Source organism: Psittacula echo, assembly GCF_963264785.1.
Source record: "Psittacula echo genome assembly, chromosome: 5".
Taxonomy (NCBI): domain Eukaryota; kingdom Metazoa; phylum Chordata; class Aves; order Psittaciformes; family Psittacidae; genus Psittacula; species Psittacula echo.
This window is the reverse complement of record NC_137739.1, coordinates 40,257,697-40,275,169: the sequence shown is the minus strand read 5'-3', so window position 1 is coordinate 40,275,169 and position 17,473 is coordinate 40,257,697. Positions and strand designations below refer to the sequence as shown.

Genomic DNA, 17,473 nt, shown 5'->3' with positions numbered 1-17,473 from the left:
CAGGGAGTGCCAGAGCCTGCTGCTGCCGAGGGAGGGAGGCCAGCATTCCACCTGTGTGAGGTGTGAGCAGGTAGAAGATCTGCTTAGATTGGTGGCAGAACTTAAGGAGGAGGTCGAGACGCTGAGGACCATCAGGGAGTGTGAAAGGGAGATTGACTGGTGGAGTAACTCCCTGGCGTGCCAGCAGGAACGGTTCCAGGGAGATACCCCCCACAAGGGGATGGACCCCCTGCCCTCTCAGACAGAGGGGGATGGCCCGAGACAGCCCCTGCTCTGTAGCTGTCACGCAGAGGTAAGGGACCAAAAAGACGATGAGGGCTGGAAGCGAGTTCCAGTTCAGAACCATGGGCAACCCTCCTCCCTTCCTGCCCTGCTTCCCCAGGTGCCCCTCAGTAATAGGTTTGAGGCCCTGGATCTTGATGGAGAGGTAGGTGAGGATGTGGTGCAAGGCCAGACTACAAGGTCACATAGGAAAAGGCGGTCGACTTCACGCCTCAAGACTGCCTCTGACAAGAAAGAAAGAAAAATCATTGTTGTAGGCGATTCCCTTCTGAGAGGAACAGAGGGCCCGATATGCAGAGTTGACCCTCATCATAGGGAAGTGTGTAGTCTGCCTGGAGCCCGGATCAGGGATATCACCAAGGTGCTCCCCAGCCTGGTGCACCCGACAGACTACTACCCGCTGCTGGTCTTCCAGACAGGTGGGGGGAAGCCGCTTCCCGCAGTCTGAGGGGGATGAAGAAAGACTACAGGGCCTTGGGGCGGATGGTGAAAGAGTCTGGGGCTCAAGTGATCATCTCCTCACTCCTTCCATCTTCCAATGATGATGTGGGACTGAATGGGAAAATTCAGTCCGTAAACAATTGGCTACGAGACTGGTGCTTTAGGCAGGGCTTTGGGTTCTTTGATAACGGCTGGTTTTATAAGGCTCCAGTCCAGATGATGGCACGTGGGAAAGGTTTAACTCACAGAGGCAAAAGGATGCTGGGGCATGAATTAGCAGGGCTCATTTGGAGAGCTTTAAACTAGATTCGAAGGGGGATGGGGTTGTAACTGGGCTTGCCCCAGTGGGGCAGCACTCTAGGATTGATGAAGACTGGGAGGCCTCCTATAATCCTAGGGTGAAATTGGTGAGCTCAGCTCGCTCCTTGAAATGCCTGTACACCAATGCGTGCAGCATGGGAAATAAGCAGGAGGAGTTGGAGACCTGTGTTAAGTCAGGAGATTATGATCTGGTGGCAATTACAGAGACGTGGTGGGACAGCTCACATGACTGGAATATAGTCATGGAGGGCTATGTCCTTTTCAGGAAAGACAGGCCAGCCAGGCGGGGTGGTGGGGTTGCTCTTTATGTGCGAGAGCAGCTGCAAGGTACTGAGCTCTGTCCAGGAACAGGGGATGAGCGAGTTGAGAGTCTGTGGGTGAGAATTAAGGGGCAGGCTGGCAGGGGCGATACTGTTGTGGGTGTCTGTTACAGGCCACCAGATCAGGGTGAGGAAGTTGATGAGGCCTTCTACAGGCAGCTGAGAGCAGCCTCACAGTCACAGGCCGTGGTCGTCGTGGGGGATTTTAATTTCCCTGATGTTTGCTGGAAGGACTACTCAGCAACCCAGCCACAGTCCAGGAGGTTCCTCCAGTGTATGGATGATAACTTCCTCATGCAAATGGTGGATGAGCCAACCAGGAGAGGAACGCTGCTGGATCTCATCCTCACTAACAAGGAGGGGCTGGTCGAAGCAGTAAAGGTTGAGGGCTGCCTTGGTTGCAGCGACCACGAGATGGTGGAATTCAGGATCTTGTGTGGTAGGACCAGTACAATAGCAAGTAGAATCGCAACCCTGGACTTTAGCAGGGCAAACTTTGGCCTTTTCAAGCAATTGCTAGGGGAAATCCCATGGGCAAGGCTGCTTGAAGGTAAAGGGGCCCAAGATAGTTGGTTGACATTCAAGAATTGCTTATTCCGAGCTCAAGAGCAGAGCATCCCGACATGTAGGAAGTCAAGGAAGAGGGCCAGGAGACCTGCGTGGCTAAATAAGGAACTGCTGGGTATGCTCAAGTGGAAGAGGAGAGTTTACAGGTCATGGAAGGAGGGGCTGGCCACTCGGGAGGAATATAAGGCTGCTGCTAGAGGATGTAGGAAGGCAGCTAGGATGGCTAAGGCCTCCTTAGAATTAAATCTGGCCAGAGGGGTCAAGGACAGCAGAAGGAGCTTTTTCAAATACATAGCTGATAAAACTAACACCAGAGGCAAGGTTGGCCCACTGGTGAATGGGATGGGTGCCCTGGTGACAGAAGATACTGAGATGGCAGAGTTATTGAATGCCGCCTTTGTCTCAGTCTACTCTGCAGGAGGCAGTCCTGAAGAGCCCTGTACTCCTGAGACCTCAGATGAAGTCAGGTCACTGGAGCGGTTTGCCTTAGTCCATGAGGAATGGGTTAGGGACCAGTTGAGCAATCTGGACATCCATAAATCCATGGGTCCAGATGGGATACACCCGCGGGTGCTGAGGGAACTGGCAGAAGTCATTGCTAGACCACTCTCCATCATCTTTACCAAGTCTTGGGAAACGGGAGAGGTGCCTGAGGACTGGAGGAAAGCAAATGTCACTCCAGTCTTCAAAAAGGGCAAGAAGGAGGACCCGGGTAACTATAGACCGGTCAGCCTCACCTCCATCCCTGGGAAAGTGATGGAACACCTTATCCTTGATGCCATCTTAAGGCATGTCAAGGATAAGAGGGTTATGAGGGGCAGTCAACATGGCTTTACCAAGGGGAAGTCATGCTTGACCAACCTCATAGCCTTTTATGAGGAAATAACATTGTGGATGGATGATGGCAGAGCGGTGGATGTGGTCTACCTTGACTTCAGCAAAGCATTTGACACAGTCTCCCACAGCATCCTCATAGCTAAATTGAGGAAGTGTGGCCTGGATGATCAGGTAGTGAGATCGACTGCGAACTGGCTGAAGGACAGAAGCCAGAGAGTTGTAGTCTATGGGGCGGAGTCTAGTTGGAGGCCAGTATCTAGTGGAGTGCCTCAGGGGTCAGTATTGGGACCAGTATTATTTAATATATTCATCAATGATTTAGATGAGGGAATTGAGTGTACTGTCAGCAAGTTTGCTGATGACACTAAGCTGGGAGGAGTGGCTGACACGCCAGAAGGCTGTGCTGCCATCCAGCGAGACCTGGACAGGCTGGAGAGTTGGGCAGGGAGAAACTTGATGAAATATAACAAGGGAAAGTGTAGAGTCCTGCATCTGGGCAGGAACAACCCCAGGTTCCAGTATAGGTTGGGGAACGACCTGTTAGAGAGCAGTGTAGGGGAGAGGGACCTGGGGGTCCTAGTGGATGGCAGGATGACCATGAGCCAACACTGTGCCCTTGTGGCCAAGAAGGCCAATGGCATCCTGGGGTGTACTAGAAGGGGAGTGGTCAGTAGGTCGAGAGAGGTCCTCCTTCCCCTCTACTCTGCCCTGGTGAGACCGCATCTGGAATATTGTGTCCAGTTCTGGGCCCCTCAGTTCAAGAAGGACAGGGACCTGCTGGAGAGAGTCCAGCGCAGGGCAACTAAGATGATTAAGGGAGTGGAGCATCTCCCTTATGAGGAAAGGCTGAGGGAGCTGGGTCTCTATAGTTTGGAGAAGAGGAGACTGCGGGGGGACCTTATTAGTGTATATAAATATATAAAGGGGGAGTGTCATGAGGATGGAGCCAGGCTCTTCTCAATGGCTAACAATGATAAGACAAGGGGTAATGGGTATAAACTGGAACACAAGAGGTTCCACTTAAACTTGAGAAGAAACTTCTTCTCAGTGAGGGTGACAGAGCATTGGAACAGGCTGCCCAGGGAGGTTGTGGAGTCTCCTTCTCTGGAGACATTCAAAACCCGCCTGGACACATTCCTGTGTAACCTTATCTAGGTGTTCCTGCTCTGGCAGGGGGATTGGACTAGATGATCTTTTGAGGTCCCTTCCAATCTCTAACATACTGTGATACTGTGATACTGTGATACAGTTATGGGTATGAAAGAACTGGAAAGCTGGGGAAGGAGTATTCGAGCCCTCTTTGCCCACCAGACTGAACACATCACAGGAAAGCAGCATGATATGTCCTAGAAGTACCATGCAGCGGATGCCTCTAGTTAACACTAAGGAGCAAGGTGAGGAGGGAAGGCAGGGAAACTGCCTGCGTTAGTGATGCACTAGGGAAACACCAGGCTCCAGTTCCTGAGCGGGGTTCTTACAGCAGATCACGTCAAAGGAGCCTGCCAGTTCTCATCCCCTTCCATAGCAAAGACTATGGTGGGCACTTGTTCCTCATAAGAGAGGTCCAAAATGAAAACCAGATTTTGTTATTCCTGTTTTTAACCTGAATGAAGCATGTGGATATAAGGATGGAGGGACTTAATAGGGAAACCCAGGCAGGAACAAGAGCAGAAATGTTAGACTTGGCTGACACTCACAACCTCTGCCCTTCTTCAAGGAGCTATCCCTAGAAAAGCAGCAAATGCTGGAGATGCTGGAAGAAAATGAGAGCCATCTCCCACCTCCAACCAGCCCCTGGAAGGAGCAAAACCCCATCTGGGGACTGCACTGCAGCCTGCAACAGATTGAAGAGAAGATGCAGCAGCTTCTGGAGGAGAAACTCTTGGCAGAGAAGAGGTGAAGTGGGAATCTTATGGTGGTGCCAGAGACAGGGATGTGGGAGAAGATATAATCCAGTGTGAAGAGGGTGGTGGGAAAAGAGGTAATTTTCCCCCTTGCAGGTGGGAGGCAATCAGAAAGTGTATGATTAAATATTTCCAGGTTTAAAATTTGGGTCACATCAGAACTGTTCCCTTGTTTATCCTGACCTGCAGAGAAGCAAGATTCTTTTTAATTTCCATTCTTGGGTTCAGGAAAAGGAAGAGGACACTTGTGCCCTGCTCAGGCTTAGTGCTGCCAAATGTTGTGACTATCTGCTGACCTGCTTTTCAGTTGCCAGCACAAGACAAGTCTGGAAGCTTGCTTGGTTCCCATGGCAGGAGTTGACATTATAAACACTTCAGATGGAAGACAGTGAGCAGGGCAGTTGAACTCCCTGTTGCTGCTTGGCCTGCTCCTTTCAAATCAGGACTTTGGCATATGAATGCATCTGGTGTTCATGGACTTGTCCATAAGAAGTGTTTAGTGCCTCTGGACCTTGTCTAGGGGTTGAGAATGTTCCATTCAAGAACTTTACCGGTTGCCCAGGGGAGCTGTGAATGCTCCATCCTTGGCAGTGTGCAAGGCCAGGTTGGACAGAGCCTTGGGTGACATGATTTAGTGTGAGGTGTCCCTGCCCATGGCAGGGGGGTTGGAACTAGATGATCTTAAGGTCCTTTCCAACCCAAACCATTCTATTATTCTATGAACTGTCTACCCGGCTTTCTCCAACAATGCCTGTGTTTTTGAAGTGAAACACAGACAGTGCTCCTGTTAGCACCCCTTAGCTTGGGGCAGCCAGGTAGTTAAGCACACCCCATTACAATACTAAGCCCCTTCCTTCCTGTGAGTTGTGCTGCGGTGGGAATGGTCATCTTCCTTTGCTGTGCCATGTACCAGGATGAAGGAGAATGAGGAGAGGTCCCGAGCACTGGAGGAGGAGCGGGAGTTTTACTCTTCCCAGTCACAAGCATTGCAGAACTCACTCACAGAGCTGACTGCAGAGAAGCAGCAGACAGAGAGAGACCTCAAGGTATCCCCTGTGCATGTTGCACATTGCTGTCCCTGGGCCCAAAGTCCTCTCATTTTCTCTTTTATTTTATCCCCTATCAAGTAGGAGACTTGGTTTTATTGTTTTCATTTTGTGGTCACAAATCTTCATATCATGGTAACACATGAAGTTGACATGTTTTATCTTTGTAGCACTACTGTTTATTTTCTCATTCTGAGGCCTGATTAACCCATTCAGTAAAAGTCTTTTAAATTGCTCATGTGAAAACATCATCTAAAGATGGAGGAGAAGAAAAAACAAGTAAAAGAGGAAAGTAGACACAATCTAGAATAAATATTATTTCAAATAAATGCTTATATGGACATGGCAGAACTGAGCAGAAATCTCTCCTCCTCACTTGTGCTCAGAGAATCAATCTTAAGATTTGTCAATCTCCAGGAACATCTGCATGAACTTGAGCTCAAAAGCGGAGGAATGCAGGTGAGGTATCAGCCCTCTTTCATTATCCCAGTAGTGGAAGATACCTTAATTTACACAAAGGTAACTGGACAAGGTATGCTACTATATTTTAATCTCAATAATGTAAAGGTTATACTGATTACTGGCTGTTTGACACTCAACCTCCTGCTAAAAATATTTTGTCCAAAAAAAAACCCCAATTCTTCTTTTTCCTTCACCTCCAAGATTTTGTTATGCTGTAACCTTCCACTTGGCCAGACTAAAGCTATGCTGACCTAAACTGTATTAATTATTCTCATTTGCTAAGTTACTACTGATAAAATCCTTTATTTCTAAATTTTCCTGTGTGGTGTTTCTGAAACTAAGTACTGTGCACCCCTTTGTGGGAATTGATTGCCTTTATCTCAAGTCTGTCTCGGCTGGAAAGATGTCTTCCTGTTCCTCCTCAGCTGCAAGTACTTGAGCTCATATATTGAAATTCCACCTCTGATTCCACATACAATGAGAGAGAAGCAGTGAAAATGAAAGTCAGAGTAAAGGAAAATTACTAAAATAATGTGTATTTCAATTTCAGATTCTGTCTGAAGACACGCGGAACAACTTTTATGTTGTCTTACAATATTTCTGTTGGTTTTCCTGACTCTTGTCTTTACATTTTCATCTGCTGGGTGGGTTCCTCACGGATCTTGTGAGTTAGCAGGGTGGTTATTGAGACACAAGCTGGTTTTCAGCAATGCTCACTGTCTTCCTCAGGCTGAGGTGAAAGTGCGCATGGATCTGGAGAAGAGACTGAGAGAAGCTGAGGAAGCATTGCAGAGATTGGAGCAAGGCTTAAATTCGCTGGATTGCAACAAGGAGAAAGAGGAGAAGATGAAAGCAGATGTCAGTAACTTGAGAAGTAAGTCAGTCATCCATCATCCTGCTGATCAGCAAGTTTTGAAAGAGGAAGTATTTCTACCCATCTTCCCAGACACAAAAAGAACTTCCCAAGTTAATGGAGCTGCACATAACATGCTCTCCCAACTCCTTGTACCTCAACCACACCTCCTTTAGAGAAGCCAGTACATGCTATGCCGGCACTTGGTGTTTCTCCCTCAAAGGAGGGCAAAATTGTCCCAGCCTTCCTTGTTGGATGGAAGACAAACCTAGGGGCAGAGATGAGCAAATGCTTTCCAGAATGTCAAACAGGAAAACTGTAGCAGATCTGTGAAGACTGACTAGGTCCAGTTCCCCTCAGGATAATCTTTTCTCAGCCTTGGTTACGGGAACATCATCAGTCTAAGGAGGACTGTGGTTGCTGTAGCAACGTGCTGGTAGGTGACCCAGCAGGTGAAGTCTGGATCCTTACTCAGAGCTAAAAGACAGCATCAGCCCAGCACTGCTGTGCTGAGATGACTGCAATTCACAGGTCAGGTGTAAGACTCCTCACAGCTTATCCCTTTCTTTGCCTTTTTGTTTTGTTTATTTTTCTGGTAAGATGGGACATTATCCTAGCATCTGGCTTGAGTCAGGTTTGGGAATTGACACTTTCAGCTTCAGCTGTGTTGAAGTCTTGCTTGTTTTCCATCCTCAAGTATAGTGCAGGGGAAGGCTGTTATGGAGATCATGTATCTGTGGTTTGTTTCAGTAAAAGGTAGATATTTTGGGCAAATATAGAAAAGTCAAAAAGGCCTATGGCATTCTGAGCACTGTTACATATACAAGTATAAATACATGTATAAATAGTTTGTATACAATATTTATAATTGATATATGTAAATAAATAAGTATTATTCAGTAGTTTCTACATCATTTTTCTAAACTGAGACAAAAGGGCATGATTCTGAACTTCATTCTACTGGCTCAGAGCCATGGTAAAGAAAAAAACAGAGCTAAAGTGGATATGTTGAGCACAACATTCGTCTTCAGCTGAGCTACCTGTGCAGGATATAAACAAGTAACCTCTGGCACTGAGTGTCTTCTGACACTCATTTCTAATCTTAAGTTTCGGGGGATGTTTTCTTCAAAAGTGTAAAAATGTACTAAGTCACTGGAGAAAGTGAGGGACCAGCAGCATTTTAATATCAGTCCCACCACAGATTGCCTTTGGTCCTCAGTTAGTAGTTGCTATGCCATTAAGAAATCCCTGGCCATGTATGCCAACACCACCCTTTCTGCAGTTAGACTTGCCTGGTTTCACACCACATTCCTTCAAAAAAAGGGCAGTGAGCAAAGCTTCAGACCCCTCTGTTGCAAGAGAGTTGAGAAGTTTTATCATAACAGAAGCTGAATCATGAGTGGTTTTGGGAATGATTGATGGGAAATAGATGGTTGCAGTTCTTTCTATAATTTGAGTATGAACTTGTTGGGGACTGGAAGGTTTTGTCACTAACTTTTTCATTCTGGTGATATTCTGGAGCTTCATGGACTGCTGTTTATGAAGATCTAGGGAGGTGTTGAATGTCATTACCTGACTCAGCCCATCAGCATGTGCAGTGCCTTGTGACTGCTTCATTGCTTGAAGTGTCTCTCCCATCACTGCTCACAGTGATGTCTTCTCCCCTCCGCAGAGTTCTTTGAAGAGTGCATCCGCAATGCTGAGCTGGAGGCCAAGATGCCTGTGATCATGAAGAACTCTGTGTACATCCATAAGGCTGCCACTCGTCGCATAAAGAGCTGCCGCTTCCACCGCCGGAGAGCCAGTGCTTCATGGAATGACTGTAGGTTTTGGGCAGCTTCCTACTGTATATCCTGCAGGAGCAGATATGTGCAGATGGGGCTGACAGAGCAGTAAGGTCATGTGGTTCATATTTCATATTCCCTAGTAGCAGCACAGAGCTACAGAGAAACTTGGAGCTTCCCATCTGTGTACTGATTGTCTCTTCAGGTATATTGAAAGGTAGCTGCTGTGATGGTCCAGGGCCCCTAAAAATCCATTCTCAAAGGCAGCTTCATCTGAATGCTTAATCATAGACTGATTTAGGTTGGAAGAGACACCTGGACATTGTCCAATCAAGCACTCAGGGTGGCTTCCTGCAAGGTTAGATCAGGTTCTATGTAGACAGCTGTAAAAAAGGAAAGCATCTTTCCATGCCATCAGCATTTTCCTCCTCTGAAAACAGTACAGTGAAGCTGTTTCAGTGCAATGTTTAGCTTATCCCTTGCTAGGTTCTCAGTCATGTTGATCGCATGGCTGGTGTGCTCTAGTGAAGCTTTGTCTTCAGTTTGTGTCCCTGATGATGGCGCTGACCTTTCTGTCCTGCTCTTGTTTCAGTGAAGCAGTCCCAGTCCTTCATCTACTCGCATGCAGAAGCTGAAAACATTGAGGAGCTGAAAGAAGCAGCCAAAAGACTGAGCCGGGACCAGCACTTCAGGGAAACTCTCTATCAAATCATGAGGTCGCAAAAGGATTCTGCTTCAGGGGATGAAAAGTGACTCTTGCTGGAAGGGGTCTTCTGATCTCAATTTGCCATTCAGCTCTGCAAAAGTTATGCCATTTGGCACTAGGATCAGAAGGGAGATTTGCCTTTTGGTGAGGAAAGTGGGGGAAAGTTGTGAGTAGGCAATTCCCTCAGATAGTGGCTTTGCTTTAGTTTGAATGCTCCCTGTAGCCTGGCACTCCAGATCTGTTTGCTTCAGCCGCTTATGTTAAGCCATGACTTGCCAAGACACCACAGTCAGTGTTATGTTGAACCACAGACCATAGCTTAGGAAGTGCCTCTTCTTTCCTTTCCTGTCTAATCTGTCTGGCAAACACAAGTGCTTTTGAGAAAGTCCTTTATCAGCCAACACTCCAGCTAGCGTAATCTCCCCAGTCAGACACCGCTTACCCTGTTCTGCCTGATCCCTGCTAGGAAATGGCTCGCTGCACACCCCCAGTCAACCAGCACTTTGGTGAGGCACGTTTCCTGCAGATTGCAGCAGTCTGAGCCTCCCAAGCACAGGCAATAATATCACACACAGGGCAGCCTCTAGATGCTACACCCTTTCAAGCAAACGGTTGCAACACAAGGTGAAGACAACCTGAGGATGCTGAGGATTTGGCTCTGAGGAGGATCATGTGCAGAGAGTTTATAGGTAACTCAGTGGCATCAATGTAAGCTGGAGGGGGGTTGTGTTGTGTTGACTGTGGGCAGAACATCCTGGGGCCACCTTTGCACTTTTTTTTGTATTGGGATGTGTGACTGTGTCATTGCTGGAAGGAGGAACAGAGGTATGTGCTGCAGAAGGTGTTGTCTGGGGGCAGGTTCAGTGTGGAGGAGCCTTTGACTTGGCTCTGATGACTTCCTCACCACCTCTGTAAAACAAGCTGGAGGACAGGTGGGCAAAGAGTGTCCAGCAACAAACCCCATCACTGTCTGGAGAATTAATCATTGTCAGCAGAGAGCTGTCAGGGCTATGGAGGTGGGGAAAATTATCTCTGTATGTGCTTCAGTGAATAGCCTGTGACCAAGGCATTGTACTGCTCTCTACCAGCCCTCTTGATTGCAATTTAGGCTATCTCGGTCAAACTGGGACCTCTGACAAGCCAAGGCTGGACTGGGAGAGGAGCTGTGGGCAGCCTATTCAGAGGTAGACTTTTGGCTGGCCTGTGTTCTCCTTCCGAGTGCTCACTATGTGGTTATTGCAGGGAAGGATTTGCCCTCAATGTGGTCATTCTGTATGTTAGAGGAGAGGGATCACTTTGTGGTGGAAACCTTGCAGCCTCTCCCACCTATTTCAAGCAAGCAGCTGACTAATGATTACCCTTCCACTGCCTGGTGCTTACAGAGCACTTGACAAGCATACTCAGAATGATGCTGTTATCCCCATGGTAGAAATTGGGAAAAAAAGGAATAAACAATTCAAATGTGAATAAAGTTAGCAGCAGAGGTACAGTTGGGACTCAGGGGGTCTTGTGTGCAGATTTTCTGGGGCTTTCAGGGCTGTACCCCTCATCAGTACTGCTGGGTATTACATATGTCCAGTAACACTGGCATAGCTGCAGTTAGCTGCACATAGCCTCTCCCATGCAGGCTGGGGCACTGTTCAGTCCCAGGCTTTGTATTCTGTCTGCCTAAGTTCCTTCCCTAAAGGTTCAGTGCTGTTTCTAGGGAGAAGTCAGAGATGAGGCTGAAGGGAGAGGAGCCCTGTCTTGCCAGCGAGAGGAGAAGCCTGATGCTGAGTGGAGGAGCATATTGAGAGGATAGGATGCTCCTGGAGGGTATTACTCTGGTGTGATCAGAGGAAAAGCACTGAAAGCACAGCCTGTGCTTTCCATTTCAGGCAGTTAGTGACCAGTATCCTTTTGCGAGGCAATGGGAGGTTGTATACAATCAGAGGGTCCAGCACTGAAAGCTGACATTTTTGTGATGGCAGGTAATGTGATAGGAAAAGAGAATTTGTATCCCTCCTTAGCATACCTGATGCTTCTGTGATTTTTTTCCCCTTGTGCTTGCTTGTTAGAAAGCCACAAATGAATTCTTGCTCCTACAAGGCTGAAGGGCTCAGAGAAAGCAATACAGAGCTGGTTTTCCCCTTTACACTGTCATCACATTATCTCTGGCTGTTTTCCAGTTACAAGGTCTATATTATGTGATGCTGGAAGGGACAGAGGAAAGGGCAGCCAGGGAGTGTATCTGTAATTCAGGCAGTTAGGAAAATCACCCTGTGGCTTGTCAATGCAGCACCATTGATCTATTATCATCAAAAGCCACAATATCAGTCTTTACAAAAGTATTGTACTCAGGAGGTAGCCACATCAGGTCTTCCTTTACTGTGCATATTGACAGCAATAAATAAATAAAAGTTATGCTGACACTAGAGTGAATTCCTGTGTGTTCTTGACAGACTGTCACTGAAATGATGTTAAATTGCCTCTGCAAGAGTTGAGACAAATCATTGTGACATGCTCATTTACTGCCAGTACTCTTCCTCTGCTTCACTGAATTGTTGTGTTACGTGTTTAACATCACCTCTCAAAAGGAGTGAGTGTATATAAAATGCTCTTAACCTTCCTACCCACTACTATACACTTTTAAAATATGTATAGAGTTAAAGACAGAATGTATCAAATCTAAAGAAGAAATCTCCCACTTCCTTACCTGAAGCCAGTGAGCAGCTCTCTGTGTAGCCAGCAAAGCATGCCCTAAGCCACATGCAGCAAGGTGCTTGCCATTAGTTGTTCCTTGCTGCAGATACTAGTCCTGCAGGGAAATCTACCCTGTAAGCTCAGAGTCAGCATAGAGCTTGGTCTATTGACTATAGCATCTTAATTAAGTGACTGTCTGCTTATTCTGTTTGAAAGGACAGAGTTACTGATTTCTATGTTATCTACATATTTTTAATGCAGTGCAGTAACAGGAAGATGGCTTAGTGAGTGATCTACCTCTGTTCAAATAACCTCCACTAGTAAACTTGGGCCACACCACTTTCTCCTACTGGGAAAACAGGGAATAAGATGAGCACTCTCTCCACTGAGGAGAGCTCCCTAAAATGCTTCCTCATGTCCAAGGATAGGAGAAGATACAGGATGGTTTGCACCTCTAAGATTTCTTCTCAGACATGGTAGAAAAACTAGATTGGCCCTGAAAAGCTTGTGATACTTATTCCACCATGTCCATATTCTGGCTGTCATCTGGGAACTTGCCTCCCTCTGAAGACTTTCTCTGTTGTCACCTTTGGAGACACTTTAAAATATGGTTTTGTTTGCAGACAATGCCCAAGGTGAACCCTACTGATTCTCCACTGCATTGTCTTGCTTACTTTTCACAGTGTTAATGGTGGCTCCCGCTAAGATAAATTTAAGGGTTAATTTCATCCTCCACCTAAGACCTCCAAAGCCTCCTGGCTGTTTTAGTCCCCAGTGTAGAAGAGTGGTTCCTGCACAAGGACAGGGTGCTCACTGCCCCAAGGCTTTGCTCTTGCACAGAAGTAAATGGCAGAGAAAGGAAGGCAGCACAAGCTCCGCTGCCTGCAGTATGTGCTGCTTCTTAAAGCAGAGGAAGTGGACAAGAAATGGAAACTGCCCTTGGGGTCAGAAGTCAATGATAAAGGATAAAGAGTTGCTGGTGCGTGTTATGCATCGATCGCTGTGCTTGCCACACAAGTGACACAGACTGGTAGCAATTTTCAGTTACAGAGTATGGCTTTGTTTTTTAGTTCAGGATGGTAGGCAGGCTTTCTGCTTAGGACATTAGTGTATGTCTTTGAAAAAAAAATTATAGTTTTTCACAGAAATAGTCTGTTTTGAATGGTTTTTAATGCAGTTGCTTTTTGTGGCTGCTAGAGGAACAGAAGATGGTTCATGCTGTGCCTAGTAAGTTTGCGCTCAGGAAGGTGGCCATTCTCTGACAGTTTTGTCCAAGGCTTAGCTTCAGGCAGGTCCTGGGCATTGCCTGAACACTCAGTGCTCCTTTGTGCTGGTGTGACTGTGAAGGATGCTGTTATTTCTGGCATCTTCCACCTGATGTACTTGGCAGAAGGACAATTCTGCAGTTTTTCACCTAGTCCATGACAATTTGTAATCCACCTAGTTTGATGTGTGGTCATGAATGGGAGACATGGCCAAGCCAGAAGAAATGGCTATAGTCAGTCACCTGGTTGCCTGTCAGGGTGACAGTCACGATGAGTGGGCTCAGGTGGGACCATGAGCTTGCCAACCACATGTGGTTTGTGGAACAACTTGCAGTGCCTTTCTGCCCACTGAGGTAACATCCGTCTTCTATATGAGTAACATTTATTTCTTCCTGCAGGCTAAACTCCAAAGCCAAAATGGAGAAAGATCCATCTGAGTACTCAGTCAGGTCTGTGAGTCCTTCCTGCTCCTTTCTGCCACCAGTACTAAGTATAGTGTACACCGTAGTGCTGGAACCAACATCTTTTTTTGCATCTGGCACTTCAGAGTAAGAAAAATTATGAAGGTCATTTTGTGGGGGTAGCAAAGGCATCTTTTGCTAACTCAGAGGTGTTGCAATAAATAAATTGGCAGGATCATTTGTTCTTATTTTGGTGTATCATGAAAAATGCAAACTTTGCATTGCTTAAAATGATAAGCCATCTCTGCTTACCCTTGAGTTCTTCTCGACTGCACCCCTGCCTCAAACCTCTGTGGAAATGACCCAGAGAGTGGATAAGGTCCTCTCCCAGAGCTTCTACTCCCATTGGTTTCTTCATCATTAATTCTGGGGGCAGGTGAGAGCTCCAGTGTTTCTCCATACATCAGCGGCTGCCTGCAGAAGATGCCAGCCCCTGTTCCTCCAGCATGAGGAAAACAGGTTCTGGGTTTTGTTGGTTTTGTTTTGTTCTAAACTCTGCAAAGTAGGAGTAAATATATTTAGCATCTCCATTTCAATAAGGAGGCTTGAAAACAAGATGCTTATGCTGGGTGTGAGAAAACTGATTTGCTGCAAGGGGATTAGGCCCTGTTCAAAAAGAGCACTGGGTTTCTCAGCCTTCATGGAGTATGGTTGGAGGCTTGTGTTAGAGTCAGTGCTGAAAGCACAGTATGTATGCAGACCTTGGTTTGAGATGCTTCACAAGCACACAACGACCTTGGGTGACAGAAGAAGGCTGTGCTCTCAGGTACACTCATCTCAGTGGCGTTCAAGGCTGTGAGAAGAATTTAAATAACAGGGGAAGAAGGTGGGAATGCTGTGTCTTTTGTAGCAAGATACTTACTGCAAAGATTGCCTGAGAGAATGGAATAGCCATTGCTTCCATTTCTCCTTTCCTTTCTTGATTCTGCTGGAGGCACAACACTTGTGTTTTCTGCAGGCGAGGAGAAGGTGAGGAGGCTCTGCCAGGAATGAGATTGAAAGTCAGGAGTGCAGCAGATGTGATTGAAAACTAGAGCACTGATGATAGAAGGCTGATGTGTTTAAAAAGCAAACAAACAAAAATGTGTTTTGGCAAGTGCATCTCAATAAGCAAAAGAGAGCTGTCCTATTTCTCAGTGAGCAAAAACAACCCCAGGTCCCAACCAGAGCGCAGTTACAGGTGCTCGGAGAAAAGAGGTCTGCAGCTCAAGCCCTCTTTACCTCCCTGTGACTTACTGCTGCTAAGCAAGATATGGTGAGAAAACACAGCCTAGCTTGCACTGGCATGACCCAGCTGGGTGATGTGGGGACATGGCTTATGGCTGATCTCCTCTGCAGGCAGCAGCGGCTGTGCAGGGATCACAAGTCAGTCATTTGATGTGGAAGAGTTTTGGGTATCTAAACATTGACCGTCAGAATCTGGAAATTCATGCAGCTTTCAATAGATTTGGGTGTTCAGAAACTCCTCTAGCTCTTTAGATCCCTCTCTGTTCAAGTGTGCAGTACTTCAGACAGATGCTCTGACCCATGAAGGGATGCAGGGTATAGCAATGAAGCAAGGCATTCTCTTTTTCTTTGTGCTTCTGCTCTTGCTCCTAAATTTCTCTTCTTGTTTCTCCCTGCACACAAATACAGAGCTGGTGGGGCTTAATGTGGAACTTATTTTAGATTAAGAGAAGAAACGTGCAGGCAGAGCTGGTTTTCCTCCCTACAGAGGGGGAACGTGGGCTTCAAAATGAGGTTAGAAAATTTTCCAACCATTCAAAGTTACCATAGATGGGTAGAAGAAGTGTGCTTATGACATGTGCTGAGATTGGATGAGGAGGAGTTGCAGGACACACTATATTCAAAGTCTGAAGGCAGAGAGAAAATGAGTTTGCTTGGAGAAGATGTTTTAGCCCCTTGGTTTGGCTGGTGCTGAAGGAGCTTGAAGAGAATGTGTCTGTGTTCTCCTTTTAGGTTGTGGCTGGCTCCTAGTTCTGGCATGAGGTTAGGTTTGGTGGCTGCTCACTACACAGAACGTTTCTCTAGCTGTGGCCAGGTGCTGCAGACTAACAGCCATGTTCAAAGCAGTGATAGTGGTGTGGCTTCAGGAGCACCCTCAGCAGAGGATGTGCATGACACCCTTCTCAGCTAAACTTGGAGGGGCTCAATGTCATGGGAGCCTTTGGCTTCCCCTTGCAAGAGAGCAGGAGCTCAGCTGCAGCTCTGCTGCCAGCCAGGAGCAGAGACCCCTGTGCCAACTGCTGCTTCTGCATCCCAGGCTCCCCACCTCCTGCTGGATCCCAGCGCACCAGGGTGGGCCTTTGAAACCCAGCTTTCAGCAGCAGGGTGGAAGGAAGAGGGGATTTAATGAGCCAGGCTTAGGAAAGGCCATTGTGAGCAGGCATGGAAGTTCTTCTCCCATTCACTTCCTGAAGGGAGAATATCTCCCTGCCCTTGCCCCTGTAGCTGTAAGCACCCAGTTTGGCTCCAAAGTGCAGTGCAGGGAGGATCCAGAGGCTGCTGTCAGAGGAGCTGCACTGGGCTCTGTTTCTTTCCCAAACCAGGACAGAGGAGAAGGGGAAGAGAGAACGGTTGCTTTCCAGGTGTCTTGGAAGGAAAGAGCAGACTTAGCAGGGAAACAAAGAAGAGCTTTAGGATAGCACCCTACAAAGGAATAAAGTATCCTAATAATCCTTTCCTTGTACAGATGTTTCTGGTCCTTGGCTCTGCTGCATTCCCTGTAACACGGGTTTTGGTTCTGTTTGTACCTAAAGAGGGTCACAAAGTTAGAAAACAAGTACTGCTTTACACGAGGAACATCCTCTTCCCCCACCGTATCACAGTATCACACAGTATCACAGTATGTTAGAGATTGGAAGGGACCTCAAAAGATCATCTAGTCCAATCCCCCTGCCAGAGCAGGAACACCTAGATGAGGTTACACAGGAATGTGTCCAGGCGGGTTTTGAATGTCTCCAGAGAAGGAGACTCCACAACCCCCCTGGGCAGCCTGTTCCAGTGTTCTGTCACCCTCACTGAGAAGAAGTTTCTTCTCAAGTTTAAGTGGAACCTCTTGTGTTCCAGTTTGTACCCATTACCCATTGTCCTATCATTGTTTGCCACTGAGAAGAGCCTGGCTCCATCCTCGTGACACTCCCCCTTTATATATTTATATACACTAATAAGGTCCCCCCGCAGTCTCCTCTTCTCCAAACTATAGAGACCCAGCTCCCTCAGCCTTTCCTCATAAGGGAGATGCTCCACTCCCTTAATCATCTTTGTCGCCCTGCACTGGACTCTCTCCAGCAGGTCCCTGTCCTTCTTGAACTGAGGGGCCCAGAACTGGACACAACATTCCAGATGCGGTCTCACCAGGGCAGAGTAGAGGGGAAGGAGGACCTCTCTCGACCTACTGACCACCCCTCTTCTAATACACCCCAGGATGCCATTGGCCTTCTTGGCCACAAGGGCACAGTGCTGGCTCATGGTCATCCTGCCATCCACTAGGACCCCCAGGTCCCTCTCCCCTACACTGCTCTCTAACAGGTCGTTCCCCA

The 17,473-nt window shown here is 47.2% G+C and overlaps 1 protein-coding gene across 1 annotated transcript in view; it reads left to right on the top strand.

The window, feature by feature from the left end:
• The window catches only part of PLEKHD1 (pleckstrin homology and coiled-coil domain containing D1), a gene marked incomplete at both ends in the record, with an annotated part of 30,663 nt that extends 21,093 nt beyond the window's left edge, over window positions 1-9,570 (top strand). The window contains 5 exons of the mRNA XM_080618475.1: window positions 4,486-4,664; window positions 5,586-5,718; window positions 6,910-7,054; window positions 8,706-8,855; window positions 9,410-9,570. Of these exons, the coding sequence (XP_080474601.1) occupies window positions 4,486-4,664; window positions 5,586-5,718; window positions 6,910-7,054; window positions 8,706-8,855; window positions 9,410-9,570 (768 nt within the window). The remainder of the gene's footprint in view (window positions 1-4,485; window positions 4,665-5,585; window positions 5,719-6,909; window positions 7,055-8,705; window positions 8,856-9,409) is intronic.
• Between the last annotated feature and the right edge of the window lie 7,903 nt (window positions 9,571-17,473).